We start from the raw sequence: 18560 nt of genomic DNA, 5'->3' as shown, positions 1-18560 counted from the left end.
CGATAATCGCAGTTTTGTCAAACTCGTACGTCAGTTTTTTTTCTTAATGCACCAACCTCCCGTTTCTATACCCCTTCAGGTGATTCATTGTTCTCGTAAAAAATGGTAGGCTGCATAGGGTAGAAATTCGCGAAATTTCTGTTTCTCTTTGCCTTTCCGCGGATGAAAGCTTGGGCAGTTTGTTTGAAAGCTTTGTTCTCGATCAAGTGATGCTGCTTCGCTTGTTTATTATTGTGAGAAACATTCGCGGTTCAAACAATTGAGTTCTTGCTTTCCCGTCCGTATGACTATTATATTACGCTGCAGTCTATTGTGTTTTGTTTGATCGTGTGCTGGAATTCTTCTCATGAGTAGGTAAGTTTGGTCAGTTTATCGTGCTAGCCATTATGCATAGTATTAAGTAGCTGAAACGGCCAGTGAAACTCCAGTGAGATTATGCGAGAAAGGGCACAGCACTGAAAATGGATTATCGTGAAACAACCGATAGTACGATTTCATCACTTGTCCCCTAGCGACGACATTGTAGTGTCATTGTAGTTGTGCACGACTGCGCCTATGAAAGTAACGCGAGTCGCTCTGCGTGGACGCAGGAGATACAATAAGGAAGTGAAACGAACTCGGACTGATCGAAGCCTTCCTTCAAGGTTGCCGACATAAGCAGCAGACCAGCTTTATCCAAGTGCAGCAAACGTTGCTGTTAATGCAGAAAATTATCAGTGCTACTTGCAGGATCAGTGCATTTCATCCCTGATTGTAAGCTGGTTCTACGGAAATGCATTATAATTGGTGCATTATCTAACGGCTCATTTAGAAAAGGAAATACATCGGAATTATAGCAGTATATGCGACTGATGAGAAGTATCTGATTTGAGGTAACTTTGCTATATGATAACTAAAAACAGTTTTAGCAACAGTACGATAATGGAAAGATAAATGATAATGCATCGAAGCAATATATTGGATCTTCACTGGGCAAAGAAATGGTCCCCTATTAAATAATTCGTTGGAAAACAGCGAATGATCTGTGATGATCTGCATACGATTGCCAATTGCCAGTATTATCGGACGGAAGTAAAAGAAATATTGACCGCGATTGATACCATTTGGGACTTACAAAGAATATATAACAAATATCGCCCCATTGATGATCCGGACAATTCGAATGTACAAGGCACTAACAATTAGGAGAGTTTGCACCTGTACGTAAAAAACTTGGGGTAATATGTGAAAAAAACATCGCAGGTATTCGTTAATAACCGTTGGCGCAACAACGTACCGCGATGCATCTAATTGGCTGAGAACTCTGTATTGAGTTCAATTGATAAGTTTTCGGATTAAATCGCTTACGAGGAGCAGATGCACGAAAACAATCTCCATTATATTGAGTGGCTTGTGAAATTTGCCGATTAGTGTGCTTATCATAGCTACTATATGCATTTCCTTTATGATTAGCAATGTAGTAGGGTAAGTAGGCGGCTAACTGTCGTCATTCGTCGGTGGTTATCGTTCCAGCAACTAGTGAGAGTGTTCAGCGGATGTAAAAAAAATCCCGCCATAAACAACAACTGCCCCTTTCTTTCTTATCGCATGTAGTTTGTGGCGCCACAAGTAGTGTTAGGGTCGCAGTAGGGTGTGGTATCTTATATCTGTTTTGATGGACGGAACATGAATCCGAAGCTATGAACAAGCTTGGGGGGGGATGCCTTACAAACCCATGAACCGTTGTTCGTCGTATGTAGTAAAAGTAAAAGAGGGCAAAACTAGGTTGAATTTGGTCTGTTAGGCTTCAACACTCTGTTAACAAACGATCAACTTGGCCGTACTTTCTTATACACGCGCGTAAACCTTTAACAGGAGCAATACTAGCAAAACTTGTTTCGGGCATGCAATGAACATGTTACAGCATATGGAGCGAAAGAAAAAAAAACCTATTCCATCTGTGTCCTCGCTCGAGGTCTTTGACAGAGTGGTAACAGCGAGAATACCCGAGAGGAACGTGTTTACTCACAGAAGCTGCACATGGCTTCACGTAACGCTACTGTAGCGGTGGTTGACAGCATTTACATATATGTAGCACAGCAACCTAGGTGTTCACCACGACAACGATAAACGTTATTCGATGTGTACGGTGGTCGCTCAGAAAATTGGGTGAAGCACCATCGTGCGGTTCATATGACACGTTGATAAATATTGTATGACACGAATCCACTTATTTGATTTTTAATAACTTTGTCGGTCTCTTTACTGACGTGATGGTGTGCAGCAAAGTGCGCACAAACCCGGCATATATCTGGTAGAGCTGCAAACCATGGTTTGCGGCATTACATTCGCACGCGTTTTTTGCTGTCTCAAATTCAAGGCCATTTTCTAATCGCTATAGGAAACGTAGTAAAACAGAAGTACCTCTTCTAACACTGTCCCCCCAGCTGTGGAGATGTCGGGACGCAGCCGGGAGTAAACAAAACAGAAAAGAGTATCGTGTCTGAACTTTGATCCGTTGAAGGAAGCAACGGAAGAGATTTCACGCTGTGTTTTTCAGGTGGTGATTGAACTCGTGCCTGGCTCAACCATCATGTCTCGTCACCGCCGTTTTCCGCCTGTTGGTTGTTGTTGTGTGCACGATTTGCGATTTTTATTTACCACTCGTTTTTTTTTCTCGCTGCTGGGCGGCAGTTGCTTCTATAATTATAAATATATTTGTTTTTCCGTCACCATGTATCGTTCTGGCCAATACCTACCACCAGCTATATAAAATGAGAAAGTACATCCTATGAAAATCAGCATTTCCACCTCATATCGGATTGCGCATTGCCAGAGTAAAGACGTTCATTCGTGATTAAAATTTCGCATCGCATAAGATTGTATTTGCGTTAAAGGCGATTTCTTTAAAAGTGTTAAAAGAGTGTTGCAATTGTCTATAATACTTATTTAAACATAGGATATACGTTAAACGAAACTAGTGAAAATAGAACAAAATGTGTGATATTCTTGCGGCCATATCTTACAGCTACGGGTATCACGAACGGCCCAGAAAACGGGTAAAAATGTATGTACATTAAACATTACGGAAATATTGATCGGCTTGTACCGTCTTACATTGCTTTATTTTTCGTGCAGTGTGTGTGTTTATACACGTTCTAAATCCAATTTGCCTTTTACAATTTCAGAAATATGACTATTCCATCGCGACCTGCACCGCCTCCTCCGCAGCGCAATACGTCTGCAGCATTGCGATACACACCTACGACCGATTGGGATTTTTGTGCTTTTGGAACCACCACCAACGCTGGAGCAAGCGGCACAGCACCATCAGGGCAAACAAGTGATGGAAGCGGAGATTATTTTCAGCCACAACATCAGCAGAATGTCAAAGCTAAAAAGCCACCGCCACCGAGGCCACCACCACCGAAACTTCCGACCGCAGTCCCAACTGCGCCGCTGAAGAAACCGGGTCAACCACAATCGATAAATATCCTGTCTAGTTTGTTCGGACATAAGCGACCATCGAACGGCGCTGCTGCTCCAAACAAACCGACCGGCAGTGCTGTACCGCATCAAAAACACGGTTTTAGTTCCGGGTCTGTAAAGTTGCTCCCGCCGCCACCATCGGCAAACATGGCGAAACATGGAGGAAAAGGGTCCAATTATGCCGGCGGTAATGAAAATGTGCAACACATTGGCACCAACTATGGATCACTTTTGCCACCGCCGAACGTCGGTAGCGGGAGCGGAGCAAGTGCAGAAATGCAACTGATTAGCTTTGATTCTCCACCCAGTTCGCCGACATTCACACAAAAATCCTGCAGCGATTGCATTAGCGTGGATAGTTTCAGTTCGGATTCAAACTATTCCTCGCCCAATAATGGCAGCATGTCGCAGGCTGAGAGCGGGTTCGAGGATGATTTCGTCGCGTGCGGCAACAGTAATCGGCCACGAGCGAGCTCCAGTGTTCCGTGGGGTGATCTGGATCCGTTTGAGGGAGGCAGTACCGCAGGAACAAGTTCGGGGCGTGCCAAAACTGCACCTCCGCCCGTTATTTACGGCACGATTCCACTAGCATCGTCGTCATCAACGGCCCAGATTCGTACACCACTGATCAACAGCAAGCTGCAGAAGTCCGATTTCGTAGATCCGTTGTGCAACGGCCAGAGCGTCTTACCGCGACACCCAACCATGTCGATGCCGACCATAATTAAACCTCCAACTAGCAGCAATACCTCGGACAGCCAGAAATCCACTCCGTCGCATTCGGTTATGCCACGCCATGCCGCCGCCTCGGGTTCGTCGAAACAAATGGCACCGATACCTCCAACAGCCGGTCAGGACCCTTATGCCGGAATGGAGGCCGATAGCTCTTCCGATGTCCTGGGTGCTTTCGATTCCCTTCCATCTCAACCAATGCCTAGTATACCGCCTCCACCGCCGCCGCCTGCGACCGAGGCATACGCCGAAGATCCGTACGGAATCGCGCTGTACGACTTCCAGGGCGAAGCGGATGAAGATTTAAGTTTTAAGGTAAACAACATACTTTCTTTACACACGTACACACACACACACACAACAATTCGTGGCAGTGCACAGTGTCGTTGACACGCCGTTTCGTATAGATTGGCAAACGGCAGGTGCCTGCTGTTGATACTAATAATAGAAAGTCTTGTTTTATTGGTGCGCCACACCGAAACTACGTCTTACATATGTGATGAGCTGAATGTACGTGGGTTGTGCAAAAAGTCTAACATTTGCTTTGTGTTTTGTTGATTTTCTTTCTTTCGTTTCGCACGCTCAGGCAAACGAGAAGATTTATCTACTGAAGCGTCTGACCGAGGAATGGTATATGGGTCGCGATAAACGTGGCCTTGAGGGAATGTTTCCCGTAAACTACGTCGAGGTGAAGGTTCCGCTTGTAGACGAACAGAGCAATGAATCGGTTACTCGGCTGATCCCTGCATCAAGCGACAATGGTGGCGGCGTGAAAGTGAGGGCACTGTACAATTTCAAAGCGGAAGCACCAGAAGATCTTACTATAATGGTATGTTTTGCGATCGCTCATCAACGTGTTGTTTTGTTTTTAAAATGTTTATTGTTTTGTTATTTCAGGAGAATGATGTAGTGGCGGTGCTGTATCAAATAACACCGGAATGGCTGTACGGCGAGATCAATGGACGAAGGGGCCAATTTCCGGCCAACTATATCGAGTTTGTGCCACCCAACCTACCACAGATGCAAGCTGTACCCGGCAGCAGCAGCAGCAGCTAAGCTTCAGCAGTCACACACAACCTGAAGTATCGAATCTCGAGTATTTACATATCCTAGAGGCTTGCCTTAACGTCGTAGCATGCACAGAGGTGAATACCACTGGATAATACACACAAGTGCATCACAACCACGCAGACCCATCCCCAGGACTGGCTCTAGCGTTGTCCGTTTCGAATGAATGAAGCTGTGATTGTTTTTTACCGCTCCTGCTTGTCTATGTGGCTTCGTCTAAATGGGGAAAGAGGAGAGCATCATGGGCAAACTGTTTTAGCTGTGGCTTTATGGAGGCGTATAAATCCATCCCAGAAATGGTGATAATTAGATAAAAGTCGCAAGTCACACGGCGTCACCACTACAAACGATCGAGCGTGTGTACGGAGCATATGGTTTCACCGAACGATTGGCCATATGTGCTTGAGAAAGGCTCTAGCAGTATACACATCGTCTGTATCTATTTTAAGACAGACAGTCAAGAGAAACCCCGCGGCTAATGTGACGTTTAGCTCAATCGCGTCCATGAAGATGAGACATTCTGGCGTAGTGTAGCGCGCATGATAGTTAGTGCGAAGGATATTGGCCAAAGAATGAAAGGAAGAACTGCACCGCGATATCGGTGGGAGGTATATAAAACCAGATGGTCCATTTTTTAGGTAGTAATTGTAATATAGTAGTACAGAAGCGAAAACACGAGGGTGTGTGGGCTCTATACACAGTGTAACAGATCTGAATTTCAATAGAAAAGGAAAAACAGGATAGCAGAACGATAGGCTCAACATTTCGCTTGATATGGGGATGGATGTGGTCGCTTTTGGATGAGATCCACCCGTTTATAAACGGGAAGCTTGCTGACCAGGATACTAGCGTAGCGTAACGTAAGGCATGTTTGTACACTTCGCACATTTGTGAGCGTTGCTAGGCGGCGCGGAAAACTGTTTTTTCTCCTTCGGTGTGTCGTGCATTTGAGCGAGACGACAATACACTAATAAAGACACATTCTTTTCCATATAAACATTGTTGTACCAGCTTGTCTCGTTGAATTGAACTTTGAACTAGAAATGACAGAACGTTCCACCCTTCTCAAATGTGCCAGCACAGCCTCCGACAGCTTCGTGGCACCGTAGATGCACGAAGGGCATGCGATGTAAGGACTTTCGGTCTCGGCGTTTCAGATTCCGCGCAGTTGAGAGCTAGAATGCAATTGTCAAAGTTGGGTGATAGAAGAAGGGCGGCAGAAAATCGATAATTTGACTGTTTTGCAATTTCGCAGCATCCAGCCCCGACCGGAACGGCATTGCTTAATTTTATCGTTTGCATCCAGTACGACAGCTAGCAGCTAGAACCATTATCGGTAACGGCGATAGCAATTGCAGGATATTAATCTAAAATGTCGAGCCCAAAATCAAACAACTCCAAAGGCAGCATACGTGATGGTAACTTGGCTCGGATGAAACTGTGGTGCAAATTTTGTTAAGGAAAAAAGTGTCCCTTTCTTTGCAGAGGATCTCTCCTCGGAATCGGTTGAAGTGCTTCGCGAACGGCTGAACACGATGAAAAGGCTCATAGCGGAACGGCAGAACAGCACAAGTGGGTCGTCGGAGCTGTGGAATCCCCATACGCGAGCCTCCAGCTGCAGCGGCATCATCGATGGAAACTTTTTGAGTGTCGCATTCGGAGGAGCCCTGATAGTGATTCTTTCCGTGTCCGTGTATGCGTTTTATAATTTGTACCACGCGGTGCTCAAGAAGTTTCCTTCCCAACATACTGAACTGTAAACGCTACACATTGGTCGTAATATTTCAATTACTGCATTAATACATATACATTTTTGTCTCAATATCAATTTTGTATGGATTTGTTTTTTTTTCAATCGATATTCGATAAGCTGTTGTTCAGACTTTTATGCAGCTCAGGATGCATTGCAGTTGCTATGGCAACGATTGGTAAAATTATGTTCAGGCCAGTTTTTCGTGCACATTGAAACGCACATAAACTTCGTGTACCCGTACCTTAGGCGGCGCTCTAGGACCAAACGAGCACGAAATCGAACAAGAGAACGGGTAGAGAAAATGAGCGAGATGCAGCGATATTCGAACGTCAAAAATCCTCGCCATGTTGTACGGGCCCAACAAAAAGTCAACAAATGCACGTGTTTTCAGCAGTTTGCATATTTGTTATAGCCGGCGCATAACAAACATCCTTACGGCTTCAGGAAACGGAATAAAACGACTCGATGGGTCTAACAAAACAATATCTGGCGTACAAGCCAGTCTCGAGCTTCAACATCATCGCTAGTGCACGCGCAAATATCTCTTTCGTGACAATCAGCAATGCCACCGGTCGGTACGTCGTGGTGGCTGCGGCGGAGAAGGTGCTTGTGTGGGATCTAAGGTAAGCTAAAGGGCGTCTACATTGCCAATTGCCTTCACCATCCTGCCTTCGTTGACTGTATATGTGTTGCAGAATCGGCGAAAAGGTGGCGGAATACTGTCGTGACAAACAGGAGGTCACATTCCTACGCACCAGCCCGGATCAGAAGCATCTTGCGGTGGGTTACTCTGATGGACTAGTGGAGCTGTTCAGCGTCGAAACCAAACAGTCGGTGTGCAGTTTTGCATCGCACCGTTCTGCTGTCAGTGCGTTGAATTTTGACCTGCTTGGCCTAAAACTAGTATCCGGCGGTCTTGACAACGATCTGGTCGTGTCGGATGTGGTGGAACAGTCAGGAAGATGCCGTCTCACCGGACATACGGCCCCGATAACGCAGTGCTGCTTCATGCAACGCTTCCAGGATGTAGTTGTGTCCAGCTCCAAAGACACACAGATCAAGTTCTGGAACATAGAAACGCAGTGCTGCTTTAAAACCATCGTTGACCACCGTACCGAGGTGTGGGGTATCGTGTTGATGCGGAACGATGACTTTCTTGTTTGTGGTACAGCTGATACGCAACTTTCCGTGTACAAAATCACCCCGATCACGGATGCCACCGTACCGGTTGTAGTTGCATCGGAGCAGCCTGAAAGCGAAAGCACCGTCAGTCCGTTTCGTTGTACCGCGGCGGGCAGTATTCAAAGGGCTGGACACGGACGCACGATTAACCTTGTGGCTGACGCCAACGGGCAGGTGCTCGGATGCCACGGTACCGATAGACAGATTGAGTTGTTTCTCTTCTGTTCGCCGGAGGAATCGATGAAGAAGCTTACCAAGCGCATGAAAAAGCTGGACACAAACAAACAAAGTGGAGAAGAGTCGGCCAACCGGCAGCTTGCTCTGACCGACGAAATTAAGCGTCTTACATCGATACCCACACCGGAGAAGGTGAAATCGTTCGATTTACTCCTGGGCAGTCGGAACGAGCTGCGCATCTGCTGCACGTTTGTGAAAAACTTTGTCCAACTGTTCTCCCTCGACTTGAACGTGAAGAAAGATGCCGAGCCAGAAACGCTGTACGCGTTGCAAAAGCAAGGACATCCTTCTGAAGCGCGCACTGTCGCATTCAGCTCGGACAATTTGGCGATCGCATCGGGCAGTGCGGAGTCGTTGAAGCTGTGGAGCCGCGCTTCCCAGACCGTTCTGCGCACCGTCGATACGGGCGGTTATGTTGTCAGCACGTGCTTCGTTCCAGGCGATCGCCACGTACTCGTAGGTTTAAAAACGGGCCAACTGCTCGTCGTGGACGTGGTGCCGGGCGAGGTGATAGAGTGCATCGAGGCGCACGAGAAGGAACTGTGGAGCATTGTACTGACCCCCGACAAGCATGGATGCGTTAGCGGCGGTGGAGATACGACCGTAAAGTTTTGGTCCTTTGAACTGATCGCTGGAAGCGGTGGCCAGGACGCGGCCAAGGTTCTCTCGCTGTTGCACAAAAACACTCTCAAGCTAGAGGAAACGGTGCTGAGTGTGAGGATTTCCCAGAATGGCAAGTACATAGCGGTCGCCCTGCTTGACACGACGGTGAAAATATTCTTCATGGACAGTCTCAAGTTTTATCTTTCTCTGTACGGCCATAAGCTGCCCGTAGTAACGATGGACATCTCGTACGATTCGACTCTCATCATAACGGGGTCGGCCGATCGTACGATAAAGATTTGGGGCATGGACTTTGGCGATTGCCATCGCTCGCTGCTTGCGCATGATAACACCGTGACGGCGGTTCAGTTCATCCCGAACACGCACATGTTCTTCTCTTGCGCCAAGGACGGCAAACTGAAGCAGTGGGATGCGGACAGCTTTCAGAAGATTATCACGTTGCCCGGCCATTTGGGAGAAGCGCACGCGCTTGCGATTAGCCCCAATGGGAAGTACGTCGTTAGTTGCGGTTCAGACCGTACTCTACGGCTGTTCCATCGCACCGAGGAACCGCTTGTTCTGCAGGACGTGCAAGAGGAAGAGCGAGAGGAGCTAGAGAATGCTACGCTGGCCACAGGAGAAGAATCGACCGTACCCGGTTTGCCCGGTCTGAAACTGCCGTCGAAGAAAACAATCGGATCGGAGAAGGGAGCAGAAAACATTCTCGAGTGTCTCGAGGTAAGCAAACAGTACGAAGAGGAAGGCGGAAAAGGACCGCTGCCTCCGCTAATGTTTGCTTACTCGGCCACCAACACGGACGATTTCCTGCTGACCGTACTGTCGCGCATTCGGGCAAGTGATCTCGAAGAATCGCTCCTTCTACTGCCGTTCAATGCGGTGTGTGAACTGCTCGAAAGGGTTCCGAAGCTGACCACCGAACGGAAGGATCAAACGGAGCTGATCTGTAAGGTGGTACTGTTCCTGTTCCGGGTGCACCAGAAGCCGATCGTTAACAATCAGGTGCTGCTACCGGTGATTCAAAAGATTGTCCAAACATTGCAAGCGGCGGTCGGAGAACTGCGGGACATGGTGGGGACCAATTTCCACGCGGCACAGATGCTGCAGCGTGAGCTGGAAGAAAATGACGGGTGCGTACTGTTCCGCGATGCAACCAAGCAGCGCATCCAGCGGGATCGCCGGCGGAAGAGGCGCGAAGCTTCCAAGCGAAAGTTGCTGCAGATAGTTAAGTAACAGGTCAATCAACTAGTCTAGAGTGTCCCCGTTTCTAGCGAAGATTAAAATGCCTCCCATTGTTCGATAAATATCTCCACAAAAGCGTACAGTTTTAGTACAGTTTGTTTGGCTTATGTTTTCGATTTATTTCATCGCCTTCTTCGCTCTCGGTCGTAATCACGCTCGCGGTCATGGCCGCGGGGTCGTTCTTCGTGTTCGCGATCCCGATCTCGATCCCGTTCTCTGCGTCGCTCTCGTTCACGCTCCTCCTGCCGCTCATGGCGCCGCTGTCTTTCTCGTTCCCGATCTCGAAGTTCACGCTCTTTGAAGCGATCCCTCTCATTGTACGGACTAGAAAAGGATATAAAGCACGCAAGTCTATGTAGTGGGGAGAAAGATTTTGTAAAAAAAAAGGTAACACTGGACAAACTTACTCTCGACGATCTCGACGCTCCATCTCTCGGTAACGGTCTCGATCGCGATCCCGGTCCCGGTCCCGATCTCTCTCTCGGTCTCGCTCCCGTTCCCGCTCACGTCCACGTTCTTTGTCGCGGTCATTTTCTCGATCATGATAATTGCCGGCCTCGTAGTTACGGTACCGATCGACCTGTTGCCTTTCTCTTGAAACGGAACGCTCATTGCGCTTGCTTGCTCCTGTGAAAGATTGCGTAAAAACAAGTCCGTGATTATTTGATTCCGTCCATGCAAAACTCTTCCGTGTGTATTACCCTTAGCCTTGATCGCTTCGATCTTTTTCTCCTTCGCCGTAGGTGGCGGCGGTGGCAAATCCTCCACGGCTTCATCCTCGCTAGGCATCTCCTCGTCCAGATCGTCCTCCAGCGCGGATACTTTTGGCTCGAGTTCATTGTTCTCCTCCAGCACGTGTCGTTTTTGGATGCGCGGCAGAATGATGTCGCACACGCGTTCCTCGCGCAGCAGTTCATCGATGAACTCGTCCATGTGGATAAGTTCATACGCACCCATACGATTCTGTTTCCGCAGCTTTCGATTGTCATTATACAGCGGCTCCAGATACTTGTAACAGTCCAGTGACGAACCGGTGAGACGCAAATAGAAAGCACCAAGCGCTCGGACGTATTTGAACTCTTCGTTCTTGATAAACTCGACCACAATGTCCTTTTCTGGTTGAATCTGGAGCATCTTGAGCGTGAGGCACAGGAACGGCGTTGGTTTGATGTTGCCTCCGAACACTCCTCCGACGAATCGTAGCTCCATGGCTTTGTCCACCAACAGTTCGGCGGTCAATGCAAAGCACTGCTCCTTCCAATACTTGGAGTCATATATACGGGACCGTATAATTTTCTCTATCAGGTACTGCGGATTCGTGCCATGGACATTTTTGGCGTCCTTCACCGTACGATTCGCCATGACAAAAGCCGGCCACGGTAATGTTTCTTCCTAGGGCAAAATACTCGCCGCCAAGCGTTTGTGTTATGTTTGACCAGTTGATCTTCCACTTTATGCAGTCATAGCTAAGTGTAAATTATTTTATTCACATAAATACCACGCTATTTTGCCTCGGCCGAAAGAGGACAAATAATGCGCTTACGGAAAAAGTTGTGTTTATGAACGCGCACACTGTGCGCGTGACTGGCCATCATTGAAGAAATATAAGTGTCATATTGTGCGACAAATGCTTAAGCAGTGTCTACACCGTCAGCCTCTTTCTCGGTCAACGATTCGTTCAAAAAATATTCTATTTCTTTACTGAATATTTTTTATTTAAGGGATTCACCTTATTCTGCTTGTAAAAATGCGGCATATTGTAAAGATTAAATCAAATTGATAGTCATTATTGCATTAACAACACCTTCATCGAATGTGTGTCACCCTGTGCAGCAGCCTTCAACCAAGTGCAGTACACAATTTGTAGTTTAGCAAAACAAACACAAAAATGTACCTTAACAACAATTAGAAATATCTTTTACGAAAGGCAAATAAGCCCACCGTTCTCAATGGTTTAGAACGCAATGTTATCTCATTGATTGAAGCTAGCGTTCTGTGGCTTGCTATTTCGAAGGCAACAAAGTGAAACAAAAAGCAAAAGGCAGCTCGAAGAGAGAAAGCAAGGGAAACTATCTGCTGCAGCAAGATTCTATTATTGTTCATTTGCGTAGACAATTTTCAGAACAGAAATTACATTTCCCGTGCTTGCTCTTGTGCGATGGACAACACACCGGAATGTTAAAACGCAGCGAGGAAGAATCACTACATCATGAATCTGCAATCGCTGTTTCAGGATTTTAATCCCAGGTAGGTCGCATATCCTTCGTCGCACTCGTAACACATGCAAGATTGCTAAAAACAATGTTTACTCTGCAGTAAATTTGTTGTTCATTGCTGTTTGTTCACCTTTACCATATTGTTCTGTCTCCGTTTGGACGGATTCATCGGTGAGTAAAGATTGGCGTTATTGGCGTTAAACGCACGCTTAACCAAGGTCACCCTATTTTCCGCCCTCTATTTCGTCCCTGCAGATTGGCCCTATTGGGTTGTGTTTGTGCCGCTATGGGTGTGGAAATCGATTGCAACGCTCGGGGCAATAGTGGGAGCCATTGTTTGGTGCCGTCACCCACACTACAGGTAAGTCTCCTGAGGGCTTTTGTCCTTCGGTGCAGCAGCTGCAGCTCGTCAGCAGTGCACTCTCTGACCTCCTGGTCTGTACTTTCCTTTCCAGAGTCGAAGGTGACTCGTACTCACACTTCAAAGCGATGCTAATATCGCTTTCGTTGCACTTGATTTTGCTGATGTTCGAACTGCTGGCCTGCGATCGGCTCACCTCCGGACGGCATCTTTGGGTGCTGGTGTTCATCCCACTGATATTCGGTAGCGCAGCAAGCGTTGGGGCCTGCGTTTGGGCCGTCAAACACGATCGCTCGTTTGAGCTGGAGCTGTTTTGTGCCGTCAATGCACTGCAATTCGTGTTCCTGCCACTCAAGCTGGACGGGCTCGTCTCGTGGAGCTGGGAGGTGGTTTTCGTACCGCTCTGGATAGTGCTGTGTCTCAGCTTGGTGGCTGTTCTGTACAGTATCATATTTAGCGTTATCCTATTGCGCACGCCGGAGGTTTCGATGCAGCAGAAGAAATCTGCCTTCTACTCTGCCATCGGCAACTGTGCCACCGTGATTCCAGTGCTCGTGTTTCAAGTGCTGCTTGCAGACAAACTGGACGAAGACTTGAATTGGCCATTCATTGCCGTGGCGGGACCGCTGCTGCTTGCTCTATTCACGTTGATTCTGCTCAGCTTCAATGCAAAGGGAGGAAACAAATGTAAGTAAAGAGTCCTGTACTTCCAGCTAGCGTCTAGAGGCTTTTGGTGAGTTGAGATTAATGTTTGCTTCTTTCCATTGTTTGCAGGGTGGTTCGGCATACGCAAAAACTTTAGCCAATTTCTGCTGGGTGTGCTTCCATGTTTGCAAGAGTACGGAAACATATCATACCACACGGACAGCGGGCAAACTGTGCCACTAGATAGCGCCAACGTTCAGCTAGACGATTTCGAAAAGTACGACAAGAAAAGCAAAAAGTCCCTTGCAAAAAAGAACGATCATCTAAAGCCGGTCGTGCCAATCGTTAGTATAGAGCTGCCGGATTGAAGGTGGCCGTTCTCGGCCATGAAGAAGGCCTGCTTGTTAAGGATAGTACACTATCAGACCTTCGTCTCGTTTGTTTTCGTTCGTCGATTTCAATAACAAACTAGGCTCAACTAGCAGCAACTTGCACCAACAAAAGGAGGTCGTTTCGCTGTTATTGGGGTAATCCAAATTGTACGGGACTTTAAGTATTTCAGTATCGATATAACCCTGTAGTGAAAATGAAAAAAGGTTTGCTAAAAATTATTTGCATATTTATCGATACCAGGAATGCTTGTAGGGCCTGTAACTTGGTGACGGTACACTAGTAGACAACACAAGGCCTCTTCGTGTTGTCGAAGAGAGACGATGACAATATTTGAACTAGTAGAAACGATATCAGATAGGTAGAGATATAGCAGAGCACAGCGGTGGGCATGTAAAATGCGCAAATTTGCCAGTTGAGTAAGGAATTTTGAGGATCTAGCGAATATTATGCCAACATTCTTAGTGTACGTGGGTGATAGAAGGTCTTAGCTTGGCGTAAAGGAAAACACTTAACTTAACGGACAAACGGAAGGATGGATGCACGATATCTATGTTACTATCGTAGCAACTGCGGTTCTGTTGCAAATGCCGATGAATAGTTTATATCGTTATGCTATGCAAGCTGTGCATGGAACAAACTATAAAATTAAAAAAGCTTTCGTTTGTTTATTATCCATTGCTTTGATTGCCACTATCGTCTTTACCGAACTTTTCTTCGCTTTTCCTATTAGAATTGTTGCCTTAGCTGTTAGACATTAAAGCACAATGTTCCGATTCGTGTGAACGACATTATCGAAAACCAAAAGAGCCAAACCTTTTTACAGATCGTACATAACTGTTTTTGGTGGCCCCTTCCACCCCTGGATGCTTGCTGTGTGTCTCTGCGTATCAAACACTCCGGACGTGTTTCGACTAGTGGTGGGACATACGATTCATTTCCTGATGACGGGTGCGTGCCAAGCGGAAACGATTCAGGTCCGTGGGTGCAGCAGGTGCGCTAGGTCGATGTCGCAATAAACGAGTTCGTGTTTGACCCGAATGATTGAAGCAAGAAAGCATACGCGACTCAGTCCCATTGTTGGAGAACCTGGGGCATGTGTCCAAAATGCGTTGGACATTTTTGCGAACGAGGCATTTTCCTGACGGAGACAAGGTCAGCAGGGTACGATAACTGGAACATGTTAAACAGCCAAGAAGGTGCTTGAGCGCTCTGTGCATCGATCTGCCGCACAGGGAGCTAGATAGCTGAAGCTAGTGAAGGAGCAACTATCGCAGATTCGGGACCAGACGAGGATGAAGGGAGGCATGCCTAGGCCGAGTGACCTGGAATATGATGCCAGCACGACATGCTCAGCCGAGACCAGTCCACCGACCAGTCTGTTCAAAATGAACCACTACATCTTCACGCACTCGTGGCACAGCATTATCAATAGAAAATCTGCAATGCAAAAGGGCATGCTTTATTAATCTAGTGCTTAATGACGAAATGTTTTGTAATAAACTTACCTGTCGCCAAAAGTTTTCTCTGGCGTTCACTAGCCCCTTTTCTCGTGCTTATTTTTGCGGACACCGCTTTACGCAGGACGAAACTACGCGCTGGACATCTTCTCAAAAGCTTTCAGCCATTGAACCAGTAACAAAATCATCCATTTTCAATTGATTTTAATCCAAAAAGAAAGACCAAATTGCTCTCTCCACATTCACATCAACCACCGAGTTTGTTTACGTTTTTTCAAGCGTCTTGTTGCGCGAAAGAGACGGCACGACAAATCGAGCGAGAACATACACACGTCCGGTGTATGATGCGCGTAAATGGTCACCAATACAACGCAAGGCATACGGACATAGGTGCAGGAAGTGATGTGGGAGAGGGAGGCACAAAATCTCACTTCGAAACGAGCACGCTAGGCAAGAAGAGAACGGGTAGAGAAAATGAGCGAGATGCAGCGATATTCGAACGTCAAAAAGCCTCGCCATGTTGTCCGGGTTTGGGCGAAGCTTTGTTTTGTGCGTGTAATTTGTTTGCTCTGCATTTGGTGCATTTTTTATCCGCAACAGTTTGTCGCTGCGACCCGAATGTGGAAACGAAAAATCAATTACTGCTGTGGCGCAAAACTACCAGCGTGTGTGCAGTAGAACGTTTGGCCGAAAAGAGCACACGGCGCTTTACCGGGGTTACATAAAAGACCGCATTCGATCGATAGCGGTGGCACAAGGTACTTACGGTGCACCATCATCAGACAGTGCCGCATAGCGTGCCGTGTCGTAGGGTCAGAGCAGGCAGGTTGCGTTTCGCCTGCTGCTATTGTCCCTGGTGTCCATTAATTTCGGCCGGCTGGAAAAGAAACCGCGTTCGGTTTCCACTCCGGCCGAATTGTGCGTGAGTGGGTACGCTCAAAATGGGTTGGTGGTGGTGCTGCTGCTCCGTCCGCTTCCATTTCATGCCGGATAAGTAAACATCGGAAAGACATAGATGAGCATCGATCCGATCTTCCGGCCAGCAAAGATTACGCATCGCTATCATACTCATAGTATTCATCGCAGCAGCAACACGCTTATCGTAGAACAACAACAACTAGAGCAAGCAACACCGCATTTCAACGACCGGTACAGGGTTCAAGCATCAAATGCAGCATTAGCACCAGCATCGAAAGTTCGCCAAGATACGCCAGCGTACGAATGCACGGAAGGGGTGGACGCAAGCCATGAGCTTCTCGATTATTATCTCAACGATTCGATTAGCGAATCAGCGGATGGCACTAGAACCGCGTTCGACCAGTTAGATCTAAAATTTAATACGCTAGATTTTAGCCTCACCAGACGACTGCTTGGAGCCGTTTTCTTTTTGCTTGTAATTTACGCCTGGAAGCAATACATCGACGACGAGGAGGAGTCCGACACAATCTACATCTGAGAACGGCAGGATCAGCGAGCGAAGTATCACCATGGCAACAAAGAAAGTGTCGTACTTCTTCAACCCGGACGTGGGGAACTTTCACTACGGACCCGGCCACCCGATGAAACCTCATCGACTTTCGGTCATCCATCATTTAGTGATGAACTACGGTCTTCACAAAAAGATGCAAATTTACCGGCCGTACAAGTGAGTGCCACCAATTAGACGCCTATGTAGCTTGGCCGTTGGTCACATGGTTTCAATTTTCCTGCATTTTTGTTTTTTTCTAGAGCGAGTGCGCACGACATGTGCCGGTTTCATAGTGACGAGTACATTGAGTTCCTGCAGCGAGTCACACCGCAAAACATTCAGGGGTACACCAAGTGTCTTTCCGTGTTCAACGTTGGCGACGATTGTCCAGTGTTTGATGGGTTGTTCGAGTTCTGCGCCATGTACACTGGCGCTTCGCTGGAAGGTGCACAGAAGCTGAACCACAACCATAGCGACATTTGCATCAACTGGTCTGGCGGTTTGCACCACGCCAAGAAGTTTGAGGCGTCTGGATTCTGCTATGTCAACGACATAGTGATAGGCATTCTGGAGCTCCTGAAGTACCATCCGCGTGTCCTCTACATTGACATTGACGTGCATCATGGCGATGGGGTACAGGAAGCGTTCTATCTGACCGATCGCGTGATGACGGTATCGTTCCATAAGTACGGCAACTACTTCTTCCCCGGGACGGGCGATATGTACGAAATTGGTGCCGAATCGGGGCGGTACTATTCGGTGAACGTGCCGCTAAAGGAAGGTATCGACGATCAGAGCTACGTGCAGGTGTTCAAACCGGTCATTTCAGCTGTGATGGAGTTCTACCAGCCGACTGCGATCGTACTGCAGTGCGGCGCAGATTCGCTCGCTGGCGACCGGCTGGGATGCTTTTCGCTCAGTACGAAAGGGCACGGCGAGTGCGTCAAGTTCGTTAAGGACCTGAACGTGCCGACACTGGTGGTCGGAGGCGGTGGGTACACGTTGCGCAATGTGGCACGCTGCTGGACGTACGAAACTTCGCTGCTTATCGACGAAACCATCTCGAACGAGCTGCCGATGAACGATTACCTTGAGTTTTTTGCTCCCGATTTTACGCTCCATCCGGACATTCCCAGCAGACAAGATAATGCGAACAGCAAACAGTACCTGGAAGCGATTACGCGACACGTTTACGACAACTTGAAGATGTGTCAACATGCACCCAGTGTACAGATGTTCGACATACCTGAGGACGCACTTCCGGAGGAGCTGAAAACGGTCAAGACGGAGGAACCGAATCCGGATGTGCGTATGACGCAGGACGATGAAGATCGACTGGTGGAGCCGAAAAATGAGTTCTTCGATGGTGATAACGACAACGACAAGAGTGAAAACGAACCGTAGAGCTGCCTGATTGGCGCAGTGTAGTGTGTAAGTTGCTGAGGGAGCCTACTTTTACGTTTCTGATTCGGCGTTCGGCTTTCGAGATATCTGTTCGAAAATAATTGTCCATGCAGAGTTTGCTTGGCCACAATTGCAGTTAGGTATAGCGACAAAGAACTACATCATCTTCCACGGACAAGGCTGGGACAAGGGTACCAGTGTGCTTTTACTTTTTAGGACGCAATAGCAATAAAACAAAACGAAACAAAAACATGCGAACCGGCTGGCCATGCATTGACTACTAGATCACATACCTTGTATCTTCAGGACCACA

The 18560-nt window shown here is 47.5% G+C and overlaps 6 protein-coding genes across 7 annotated transcripts; 5 read left to right on the top strand and 1 right to left on the bottom strand.

Annotated features, from left to right (window-relative positions):
- The first annotated feature begins 66 nt into the window (after nucleotides 1-66).
- Nucleotides 67-6265, top strand: LOC120949749 (uncharacterized). 2 transcript variants are annotated; one of them, XM_040367241.2, is made up of 4 exons: nucleotides 67-354; nucleotides 3168-4515; nucleotides 4787-5029; nucleotides 5098-6265. In XM_040367241.2, the coding sequence occupies exons 1-4, from the start codon at nucleotides 347-349 to the stop codon at nucleotides 5254-5256; spliced, it is 1758 nt and encodes a 585-aa protein (XP_040223175.2). In that variant the 5' UTR covers nucleotides 67-346; the 3' UTR covers nucleotides 5257-6265. The 2 variants fall into 2 exon arrangements, with proteins under 2 accessions (XP_040223175.2, XP_040223174.2); XM_040367240.2 differs by lacking the exon at nucleotides 67-354 and adding an exon at nucleotides 1764-3046.
- A 100-nt stretch (nucleotides 6266-6365) lies between these two features.
- Nucleotides 6366-7090, top strand: LOC120949759 (uncharacterized). The gene is made up of 2 exons (XM_040367253.2): nucleotides 6366-6686; nucleotides 6754-7090. The coding sequence occupies exons 1-2, from the start codon at nucleotides 6641-6643 to the stop codon at nucleotides 7026-7028; spliced, it is 321 nt and encodes a 106-aa protein (XP_040223187.1). The 5' UTR covers nucleotides 6366-6640; the 3' UTR covers nucleotides 7029-7090.
- A 268-nt stretch (nucleotides 7091-7358) lies between these two features.
- Nucleotides 7359-10396, top strand: LOC120949748 (WD repeat-containing protein 3). Its single transcript, XM_040367239.2, has 2 exons — nucleotides 7359-7644; nucleotides 7717-10396. The coding sequence occupies exons 1-2, from the start codon at nucleotides 7487-7489 to the stop codon at nucleotides 10292-10294; spliced, it is 2736 nt and encodes a 911-aa protein (XP_040223173.2). The 5' UTR covers nucleotides 7359-7486; the 3' UTR covers nucleotides 10295-10396.
- LOC120949753 (pre-mRNA-splicing factor 38) lies at nucleotides 10384-11904 on the bottom strand. The gene is made up of 3 exons (XM_040367245.2): nucleotides 11005-11904; nucleotides 10711-10930; nucleotides 10384-10627 (listed from the first exon to the last, which is right to left on the bottom strand). The coding sequence occupies exons 1-3, from the start codon at nucleotides 11663-11665 to the stop codon at nucleotides 10426-10428; spliced, it is 1083 nt and encodes a 360-aa protein (XP_040223179.2). The 5' UTR covers nucleotides 11666-11904; the 3' UTR covers nucleotides 10384-10425.
- Nucleotides 11905-12071: 167 nt separating this feature from the next.
- Nucleotides 12072-14589, top strand: LOC120949754 (transmembrane protein 185B). The gene is made up of 5 exons (XM_040367247.2): nucleotides 12072-12550; nucleotides 12620-12690; nucleotides 12775-12880; nucleotides 12975-13567; nucleotides 13655-14589. The coding sequence occupies exons 1-5, from the start codon at nucleotides 12513-12515 to the stop codon at nucleotides 13891-13893; spliced, it is 1047 nt and encodes a 348-aa protein (XP_040223181.1). The 5' UTR covers nucleotides 12072-12512; the 3' UTR covers nucleotides 13894-14589.
- Nucleotides 14590-16862: 2273 nt separating this feature from the next.
- On the top strand, nucleotides 16863-18499 carry LOC120949750 (histone deacetylase 3). The gene is made up of 2 exons (XM_040367242.2): nucleotides 16863-17020; nucleotides 17104-18499. The coding sequence occupies exons 1-2, from the start codon at nucleotides 16863-16865 to the stop codon at nucleotides 18245-18247; spliced, it is 1302 nt and encodes a 433-aa protein (XP_040223176.1). The 3' UTR covers nucleotides 18248-18499.
- Nucleotides 18500-18560: the final 61 nt, after the last annotated feature.

Source organism: Anopheles coluzzii, chromosome 2, assembly GCF_943734685.1.
Source record: "Anopheles coluzzii chromosome 2, AcolN3, whole genome shotgun sequence".
Classification (NCBI taxonomy): Eukaryota; Metazoa; Arthropoda; class Insecta; order Diptera; family Culicidae; genus Anopheles; species Anopheles coluzzii.
Note: the sequence above shows the minus strand (reverse complement) of the source record. Positions and strands in the feature narration are given on the sequence as shown.

Bases quoted from the DNA above. Each gene is read 5' to 3' on its own strand.
- LOC120949749 (XM_040367240.2), top strand. From the start codon at position 2,976: ATGTGTGATATTCTTGCGGCCATATCTTACAGCTACGGGTATCACGAA. The intron at 3,047-3,167 runs GTATGTACATTA...TTACAATTTCAG, and splicing joins CCCAGAAAACGGGTAAAAAT to AAATATGACTATTCCATCGC. The intron at 5,030-5,097 runs GTATGTTTTGCG...TTGTTATTTCAG, and splicing joins CAGAAGATCTTACTATAATG to GAGAATGATGTAGTGGCGGT.
- LOC120949759 (XM_040367253.2), top strand. From the start codon at position 6,641: ATGTCGAGCCCAAAATCAAACAACTCCAAAGGCAGCATACGTGATG. The intron at 6,687-6,753 runs GTAACTTGGCTC...CTTTCTTTGCAG, and splicing joins CAAAGGCAGCATACGTGATG to AGGATCTCTCCTCGGAATCG.
- LOC120949748 (XM_040367239.2), top strand. From the start codon at position 7,487: ATGGGTCTAACAAAACAATATCTGGCGTACAAGCCAGTCTCGAGCTTC. The intron at 7,645-7,716 runs GTAAGCTAAAGG...TATGTGTTGCAG, and splicing joins GTGCTTGTGTGGGATCTAAG to AATCGGCGAAAAGGTGGCGG.
- LOC120949753 (XM_040367245.2), bottom strand. From the start codon at position 11,665: ATGGCGAATCGTACGGTGAAGGACGCCAAAAATGTCCATGGCACGAAT. The intron at 10,931-11,004 runs GTAATACACACG...AATCTTTCACAG, and splicing joins CGAAGCGATCAAGGCTAAGG to GAGCAAGCAAGCGCAATGAG. The intron at 10,628-10,710 runs GTAAGTTTGTCC...ATCCTTTTCTAG, and splicing joins GAGCGTCGAGATCGTCGAGA to TCCGTACAATGAGAGGGATC.
- LOC120949754 (XM_040367247.2), top strand. From the start codon at position 12,513: ATGAATCTGCAATCGCTGTTTCAGGATTTTAATCCCAG. The intron at 12,551-12,619 runs GTAGGTCGCATA...TTTACTCTGCAG, and splicing joins TTTCAGGATTTTAATCCCAG to TAAATTTGTTGTTCATTGCT. The intron at 12,881-12,974 runs GTAAGTCTCCTG...TTTCCTTTCCAG, and splicing joins TGCCGTCACCCACACTACAG to AGTCGAAGGTGACTCGTACT.
- LOC120949750 (XM_040367242.2), top strand. From the start codon at position 16,863: ATGGCAACAAAGAAAGTGTCGTACTTCTTCAACCCGGACGTGGGGAAC. The intron at 17,021-17,103 runs GTGAGTGCCACC...GTTTTTTTCTAG, and splicing joins CAAATTTACCGGCCGTACAA to AGCGAGTGCGCACGACATGT.